Below are 9267 nucleotides of genomic sequence, written 5' to 3' on the forward strand. Positions count from 1 at the left end.
TCTCCTGCAGTACTAAATACAGAGAAAACATATTTTAAAAATTCTACCCTATTATGGAAAAGCCAAACACTCCCAAGAAAGGCTTACTCAATATATATTTTACTTTCTTCAATTTTTCCTTACTTAGCATTTTCATTGCTTCCTAGTTGCAAGCTATTGTTGTTTCAGTTTTTTGCTGGGAGTTACTTTCCACTCACTCTAGAATTAAATGCTGTAATACACAAGCTGTACAGACTGTTAGGAGGAAAAAAAAAATCCTAGAAAAAAACCTGGAACATCATTCCACTGAAAGAAAGATACAGAAGGAACAGAAAAGCAACAAAGTCATTATCCCCTCGGAGAGCAAGGAGGTCGAAGGGCGGGGGGGGGGGGGGGGGGGGGAAGAGTCATCTCCTTTATCTACCAGGTCCCAAATAGTGATTTCCTAGAAGGAAATATTGAACTGACAGCTACAGTCCTGCAGTAGCTGAACAATAAATCATATATAAATCAAATTCTAAACAACGTGCTCCCATGAAAGAGTGGATCTAAAAACCTAGGCAGCTTAAATAGGGGAAGTAGGACAATACTGCTGATATATAGTTATCACCGTTTGAAAAGACCACAGTGCAGCTTATAGTTTTCATTTACTTGTTCTCACAGCACTTTCATAGGTGGAGAGACTGAAATAGAGAAGTGAAGTGGCATGTCCATAGTCACTCAGCAGCACAGGGATTTCTAAAAAAACAGTCAAATTACCTGCAGCAAGCCCGGATGAGAGTTTGCTGTGTGTTAGGTCATTGCCTGCACACTTGTTGATGCAGTGAGGAGTGCATTTACTGCAGAGCAGCACGTGTTCAGGCAACAGGTGCTGTGAAGTCCCACCTAGCCTCCGTCGTAACGACTTTTCTCACAGATTCGTCCCCCCTCTTAGCCTATGTACACACACAATTATGCTTTAATCTCACTCTTATCTTACCTTGTCATCTCCTGTGTTGTTTGTAACACCAACTTATTCTACTGACCTGCCTTCTGACCTAGCTGTTCCAGTCCACTTCACCAGGTAGACAGCACAGGAAAAATTGCAATCTGCACCTGCCATCCCAGGATGAACACAATTTTATTCAAAATAATCATTCCACTTTGGAAACATGGCCATTATTTTCTGAATAGATTGCCTGTGTGGGAACTATTTCAGCAAAAGAGAACACCTCAGTTTCCCTAGACAGCTATGTCCCGGGCTCCTTTAGGTGCAACTGCAAAGTTAACCATGCCTGCACTGGAAGAGGTATTTTTTTCTGACAGCTCGTCTTTGCAACTGAGAAAACGCATCCATAACAAACATTTCCATTTGAGGGTGGATAGGGACCTGTCAATGTTTAAGTCCCACCATAACAGAGGAAAGCATAGCATCCTGCATTCCCACACATCCCCACATCTCTTTGCACTATCAGTGAGAAAAGTAACTGTGCTACTTGTTTTCTATAGTACAAACAAAAGCCTATTACCATCCTGATGGAAAACCTTGGATCCCTCAGATCACCAAAGAGGCATTAAGGCTCCATCCCTGCACAAGACCAGATGTTTCATGTTTGATTCCTTCTGCCAGTTCCCAAAGTTACCTAACTATCCTTTCATTCACCTGTAAAAAGTATTAAACACAACTAGACTTCCATGAGATTTTGTACAAATATTGAAAAGCAAATCTAAAGTGGAAGGAAATAATATTTTCTACAGATTCTTAGCAAAATTCTAATAACTTTCCAAGTGGATCCGTTTTTCAAACTCTACTGCCTTTAATATGACCTTCATGAAAGCAAACATGGAGTTTGAAAAAGGCTCCGCACAGGAGCAAACCACTGAATTTTAACAGCTTTACCTCTCTGATAAATATATATATTTTAACCACATTGCATCATACCTGTGTTTGCTGCATTGCTGGCCATAGTTTGCAGTTATTTTTATATCGCTCAGTCTGTGGTTACCTTTGCTCCCCAGAAAATGTTTTGCACTTGACTGTGAAGATGGCTATAAAGGAAGTGATCTCATGATTAAGTAAGAAAGTTATCCTAGTGCCTGCTGGGAGTCGTAGTTTTTTTTTTTTTTTTTAAACTCAAAATTGAGAGAGTTACAGTGAAGAGATGTTGTAAAAAGAGCATTGTTTCTTTTCAGTTATAGCACTGGGGGAATATGATGCTGAGGAACCTCCAAGCAGAACAAGATAGTTAGGCAGCAGCTGTGCAGGGCAGGAGAGTGCTGTTCAGAATAACCTCCCATTCCCTTGCAGAACATCCTCTTTTCTGCTTCCCTTCTCCAGGCTGTTAGATCCTCATTTCTTTGCTTGCTCTCGTTCTCTGTAATTTCTATCTAAGTATCCTTCTGGTCTTGGGAAGACGCCTCTAACCTTGTTCTGTCCGGTCCTTTGTGCCCAACTGCACTCTGTTGAAGTATTTTTGCACCTTTGGTCTATTAGCATCAAAGGTGGCCTTTGAAACAAGTAGAAATGTTTTCCTAGTCAAATGGGCAAGTAAATTGGAAGTTTGACATGGAAAAAGTCCATGGCAGCTGTGCAGAAAACAGCCCTAGGTATATTCCTAAAAACCATCATCTCCAATAATCTCCAATCTCACATTTGTGTATCTGTGGCTTGAGAATATAAGCCATCTGAGCACACTTGAGAAAATCAGAAAGCCTTACTAACTCAGTGCATGCTATATAGATCCACGGGCCAGATTCTGTGAACTACCTGATAAGCAAAGCCTACAGGAATAGCTAGCATACAGTAAGAGCGCTTCATACTGAAGCCAGATAGTGCAGATGGGGCTAAAGCTCATCTGCCTGCTTATGTTTTTGTGGAAGTGGCTGAACGCCAAGCAGCAGAAAAGACAGGTCAGTCAGCAGCGTGCTGGAATCAGGATATAAACAAGTAACAATTAGCAAAGTCAGTCCACTTAGTTATTTCACTTACACTCCCCTTCCCCAAGGCATTATATTTAGAAACAAACAGCAATCCCAGGTTCACAGCTGATAAAGCACATGATGAGTAGATGACATGATGTTAAGACAACTGAAATGTAACTCTGACAACTATTATAATCATTAACCTAATACATGTTATCTATATGTAATTTTAGAAAGCCCTCCTCAGTTCAGTTTTGCATCACAGTAAAATCCAGCATCTTCACATGAAAAAGACCGCACCCAGCAGCTGTCAGCTGCAATTAAGCAGATATTGACTGCCATGAACTATGATGATGAGCACAAAATAATAGTATAAGGCAAGAGAGCACCAAGATTAAATGAAGATTAAAAAAGCCAGCCACTAACAAGCTCTTAAAAAAAAAAAAAAATCACCAGCTAAAAGATCTTTATCCACATGAATTTTCCCATTGCACCAAATTATAATCACTGGCATAATTAATTTTTACATACTGGTCTTCAGTTTTGTTGATAAAAGACAGCAGAACAGCTAATATGTTGATGAAAACTAATTGATTTTGGCCTTAGAAAATAAAATATGTAATTCTTATGTTCTTACTATATAATTCTAAGCAGAAAAAAAAAAATCATGCCTACTTGAATAAAGAAAAATATCCTTCAGCACACTTTTTGTAAACAGTATTTCATCGTAGGGATCCCAACAAAGCTAAACACAAATATATATAAACTGTGCTATATCTATCTATCTATATACTAATTATAGAAACCTAAAATTTTCTTTAGTTATTTTCTTGACACCAAAACAGTATAAAAACACAGACCAGAAGGTATATGCAAGAAGACTACGTCAGTTCCACACGGGAATAAAATAAATCAAATAAGATCTTTTCCCCTCTACCCAAAACAAAGTGCAGGTTTTCCACACAAAAGACATAGAAACATTAAAACACATGGAAAAAGTGTTCTTGGGTATCCAGCTTCAAGAACTTCTGACCCGGTTTATTTTCTTGCACTTGAGCAAGGAAGTAGTTTGGAGAACGTGTCTGCCTGTGACAGAAACACATTCCTGGCAGTGGCTAATACTACATGGCAATAGAAAAAGAAGAGGGAAGAAAAAAAAAACCCTCATAATGGACATTGAGGGAAGAATTACCACAAGGAGCTTTCCAAATACTTTGCCAGCCACAGGTGGCTTATGCTTTAAGAAACCCCTATACCATGTATCCATCATAAGATAACCCTAGATTTTTTCCTCAATAGCCATACAAACATCAAGTCCATTTTGAATTCTACTAAATTCTTCCCCAGAATGATATCCTGTGACTAGAGTCACTGTGTACAAGTTTTATCAGCTGTTATTAAAGTATATAAAATGACTCTACTTCTTGTAATAGAAAGAGCTAAGGCCTGCTTCAACTTCTGCATAGTAATAGCTTTTACACTATCTTCTCCATCACTGAGTTCCCCTCAATTTTTTCCACTGAGAGAAGTCATGCTCTGTCTCTTCACACTTTATTATCCATTTCCTGACTTCTTCCACCTTCCTGGGGAGGAAATGATCAAACCGAATGCAGTATTTCGGTCAGGAAAAACATCCTCAATGTGTATTACAGCATTGTCATATTTTACTCCTATTACCTCACTTAGACTTCATATATCCCACGTACTGATCGCACTACATGAAATGTAAGATCAGAAGTACTTCTTACATCAACATGGAAGACTATGATGGGTTTCCCAGATACCTGCTGTCCATGACAGCTCATTGATACATTGGTAAATCTCACAATCTCCAAAGGAAGTCAAATTATAATAGGTACCATCAATTAACAGGTTAAAATAACTAGGGAAGAAAAGTAAAATTTCATCAGAAGACTTGAACTTAACACCACGACCTAACTTCCTGTCCCACATCAGGAGCTGCCTGTAGAAGCCTTACGAAAATGATGCATGTTATCTTCGACTCAGAGGCGGCAGAATTTGGAGAGGGAAGCAGTATCTTTTAGAAGATAGCTGATACTGCTGGGGAAAAAAATGAATAGCCTTCTGGGTTATGAGAAATGGCAGGTGTGCCACAAAATCTAACTCTTTCACCAGCACCTGTTGGTCTAATAAAAGCTACTACTTCTTCCTTGAAAAGTGTACCTTTCTCATGTCTTCAACCCATCACATCTTTATTATCTCCAATTTGAATAGTCTCTTATTTTAACAAAATGCTGAATTCTGCCTCAATACAAAGATATTGGGGATACTGACCACAGTCCTGTGATAGCAGACTGTTCAAGTAAGGGAAACTGATCCTCTTCAGTTCATCTAGCTTCTCTTTCAGCTTCCTGACTTGACTATCAGAGCGACTGATCCTCTGCCTCAACAGTTTCAACTCTCCATTCTTCTTCTCTACCTGTTCGCGCAAGCAGCACACCTGACTCTTGCTTTGCCTGGAGGAGAAACAGTATGAGTGGAGCGAGTCGATGAGTTTGCAAGCGCCCGAGGCTGACATGATGACCTCATTGATTGACATGGGATTGGCATCTGTGTCACCCTTCTGCCCTACCACAGCCTCAGCAGCAGGCTGAGGGGTTAGGTCTGCTGGGGATGCTGACAAACTCTGTGAAGGTTTCTGAGGGGTTGCAGTTAGTGATGAAGTAGGGGAGCCTTCTGCTAAGGTCTCATCATGCCCTACGACATTGCTGCTACAGCTAGGTTCCACATCTCTCTTTGGCCTTTTCCTTTCTAGTTGCTCTTTTGGGAAAGATGGCCTCTCTCTGGTATGCTTAGAGGAAAAGCTGTAAGAGTGGAGAGAGCCAATGAACTTGCAAGCACCAGATGCAGGAGGTGTGAAGTCATCAACTGATATGCCACTTCTGTCTGCTATCCAACTCCCCGTTCGGGTGGTTTTAGGACGATCCTCTACAGAAGATCTCTCAGGCTTTTTCTGAGGTCCTGGCTTTGCAATTAAATTATCCCCCAATGTCCTTCTCCGAGGGCCTTCCAGCTGGCTGTAGATACTCTCCTCCTTCTCCACTATTGACCCAATTTCAGTTTGCAAAGTTGCCTCCTCCATCTCTTTAGCTCCTTGTATTACCATAAAGTCCTGGTCAGAAGAGGAGGTTCTCTGAACTACCTCACAGCCTCCTTCTCTTGATTGGTCTCCATCCTGCACTGGTACCTGGCTTGCTATTTTTCTTCTACTTCGGACATAATCCAGGTTGTCGTTTTTCTTCTCTGCAAGTTGGAAGATGGTAGGGACAGCAGTGGGCTTAAGTAATCGATGCTGGTCTTCCAGTCGTTTAGAAAAACTATCTTTGGTGAAATGCTCACTGCAGAGAAATGAATACTTGGTGGGAGTCCAGTTGTCTCTTTGGACAGCTTTCAACCACTGAATCAGACGTTTCGAGTCTTTTAGAGGGAATCTGAAAAATAAACAGAAAAAAACCCTGAAAAGGTAAAGGGTATTTCTGGAATCAAAAAGATTTGCGCCACTTACTCGTAAGTTTAGGAAATGCAAATTCTCTAGAAAGCCATATTTTAATAGGTGATGCCTGTTTAGGGATTATTTCGGTTTGGGCTGGAACATTCAATATCCACTTTCTCTGTTAAGAACGCAATACTGTGGAGAGGGCAGAACTAGTAAGCTTTGTGTCCCTTATTCATTAGCAAACAACCGATAATCTTCTGCTTATTTGCACCATAAAGAACATAGCAGGCTGCCTGTAAACTAGGAAGGATAAAGATGCGCGATGAAAACTGAAATATCCCAACTTACCCAATGCATTGGCCACGCACCGTCTTCAAAATCCTGCTGATTTTTATACTGTTCATTATGAGAATATTTAATAAGACGTAAAAATTCCTGAACAGAAACTTCAGTGCCAACAAGCAGTGTTTCCATGCACTGTATCTAATAGTGTTGACGCTACCCCTTGATAAACAACAGAAACACAGGCACCAACATAACACAATCACTTTTTAGAGGCACTCAGTTGCTTTCCATATTGCACTTTGGAAATATTCCAACAGAGGAAAAACTAGAGTAGTTGAGCACAGTGCCCTTCTGATATGGGCTTGGTCAGCCAAAACCTTTATTTTCCCTTGGGTATCACCTTTGCCGGCATAACTAGCAAGGCCCTAAGTCCTTCATATACACAGAAAAAGGAAGAAGTGCAGACAAATACAGGGACGTGATCAGAGTTAAAAAACCACACGATCATAGTCAGAGTCCCAGATCACCTACTGGTACTGCCAGTGTCCAAAGCAAACATGATCACACCAGAAGATTCTCTTACCTGCACCTAAGCTGCACAGCATATTTCTAAATGGCAACAACAAGCACAGGGGAAGCTCTGCATTGTCAAGAGATTGCAAAATAGGTTCTAAAATTTGTAAGAGACTGAAGAAATCTAAAATCTATTATTGGCACTGCAAAAGAAAAAACAAAAAAACAAAGGACAGCTTTCCATTGTTTACAGATTAAGAGATGTACAAAAAGAGAATTGCAGAATTGCTGACAGAATAGAAGAAATACAGCAGTGGCATTAACATAAGTGAAATGCATCCCATTCCTTCTTTTGGACACTGGCAACCTTCCCCCAACAAGCGCACTATAAACGAGCATCGAACACAAGGGGGTCTTTGGTTTCTAAAGGCAAAATGGCAGCAGTATCTATTTCTTAAATTTTGAGGAGGAAGGGAGTGAAAAGAAAAAGGAAAAAGAAATATCATTTACCCTTTACAAAGTTTCCCCTAAATCTGCTTATAGCAAAGCCTGTACATCCCAGAGGAAAAACAGCAAACATAACTAAAGCAGGGAAACGTTAGCCATCTCGTGAGATCAAAATCCAAAACACTAGCTCAAAGAGCAGCCTCATAACTTTTTATGTTTATGTCAGAGAGAAGCGTCATCCCACCAATTTCCCTGCTGCTCAGCGGCCCATGGTCACGCTAAGAATACAGTACGATTACGCGAGTCAGTGCATCACTTTGGAAACTGCTGGGAAGAGGGCAAGAACACGCATGGCCCACAGCGTAAAGACTCAGGAAGGCCAAACCGCTTGGCAAGAGCCGCAAGGAGAAGCGGTGCCTTTGTGCGGCCTTATAATCAGCTGAAGATAGGCGGCTAAGCAGCAGTTTCACCGTCTGGGGAAGAGGCTGGGGAACAAAAGGCCGGTCAGGGGAACGTCCCGGGACGAGGGGAGGAACGCGCCTTCCCGCTCTCATCCGGACACGAGCTGCGAGCCGCCGCCGGGCCCGCCGGCCAGGCCGCTGCAGGCAGAGGCCGCGGGCACCTGCCGCGGGCGGCCCTACGGGAGCGGACGGAGACTGGGCGGCAAGAGCCCGGCTGGCCCCGCCGCCCGCGGCCGCGGCGAGGGCCCCGTGCGAAGGGCAGGGCAGCGGCGGCGCCCGAGCGGCCGGGGCTGCCCGGCTGGGGCGGCGGGCGCGGCCCGGAGCGGCGCCGGCCCCTCGCCAGGCACCTGCGGGCAGCGAGGACCGAGCGCCGCTGGGGCTGGGGCCGGGGCCGGGGCCGGGCCGGGCCCGGCTCGGCCCGCCCGGGGCAGGGGGTCAGGCGGCGGGCCGGGCGCGGCGGGGCAGGAAGCGGGCGGCCGACGCTGCCTCTGCGCCCGCGAGGCCGGGCCGGGGGCATCTAGGGCGGCCCCGGCGGCCGCTCTTACCTGTGGAAGGAGACGGTGCCCCTGTGCGCCTTCCCCTGCCGGTTCGAGCAGTTCACGGCGGCGCAGCAGATCACCATCTCCGGCCGCCCTGCCGGGCCCGTTACCCAGCCCCCTTCCACCCCTCCCAGCACAGGGGCCGAGGCCAGCCGTACAACAAGATGGCGGAGCCAGGTCACCTCGGCTGCCCCTCTTCCTTGGGGAAGGGGTTTCTGTACGGCACTGCCGTCAACCAAGATGGCGACCACCGCTAGGGCGCCGCCATTTTGGCTGAGGCCCCCCCCCCCCCCCGTACAGTGCCGCTGCTTAGGGCAGGAGGGTCGTCCGTGGCCCCGTACGCTTGCCTCCTTAGCGATTCCAGGCGCTGGGCTTTCTGCGAGCAGCTCGATGCGTGCCAGCTGTGCGATGAAAGGCGTTTCTAAAAGGGGAGTGAATGGGGGAGTTGCCCTTCTAGAAAAAAGAGGGGCGGGACTCAGTAGAGTCCGTACAACACGATGGTCGCGCCCACGTTTCGGAACTTCCCCAAGCGTACGTGAGACGGGCTGCTCTCGCGGGTGTCATACGGGAAAAAGCAAAGTGCTTACGGGTCGCCGGGCTGCCTTTCTTGACCATTGGCTTCGCCGCCGAGCTGAACTGCTCACCTCCGAACCGGCCTTTGCCGTACGCCAAAATGGCAGCCTCC

The 9267-nt window shown here is 44.8% G+C and overlaps 1 protein-coding gene across 3 annotated transcripts in view; it reads right to left on the bottom strand.

Moving 5' to 3' along the window:
• The window catches only part of THAP4 (THAP domain containing 4), a 29571-nt gene extending 20542 nt beyond the window's left edge, over nt 1–9029 (bottom strand). The window contains exons 1-2 of one of the 3 annotated variants that reach the window (XM_068954720.1): nt 8589–9029; nt 5176–6332 (exon numbers count right to left, since the gene is read on the bottom strand). In XM_068954720.1, the coding sequence (XP_068810821.1) occupies nt 5176–6332; nt 8589–8665 (1234 nt within the window). In that variant the 5' untranslated portion in view covers nt 8666–9029. Of the gene's footprint in view, nt 1–5175; nt 6333–6685; nt 6855–8588 lie in introns of those variants that run through there. The other 2 variants (XM_009666828.2, XM_068954719.1) reach the window with 2 other exon arrangements.
• Nucleotides 9030–9267: the final 238 nt, after the last annotated feature.

Source organism: Struthio camelus, chromosome 9 (assembly GCF_040807025.1).
Source record: "Struthio camelus isolate bStrCam1 chromosome 9, bStrCam1.hap1, whole genome shotgun sequence".
Lineage (NCBI taxonomy): Eukaryota > Metazoa > Chordata > Aves > Struthioniformes > Struthionidae > Struthio > Struthio camelus.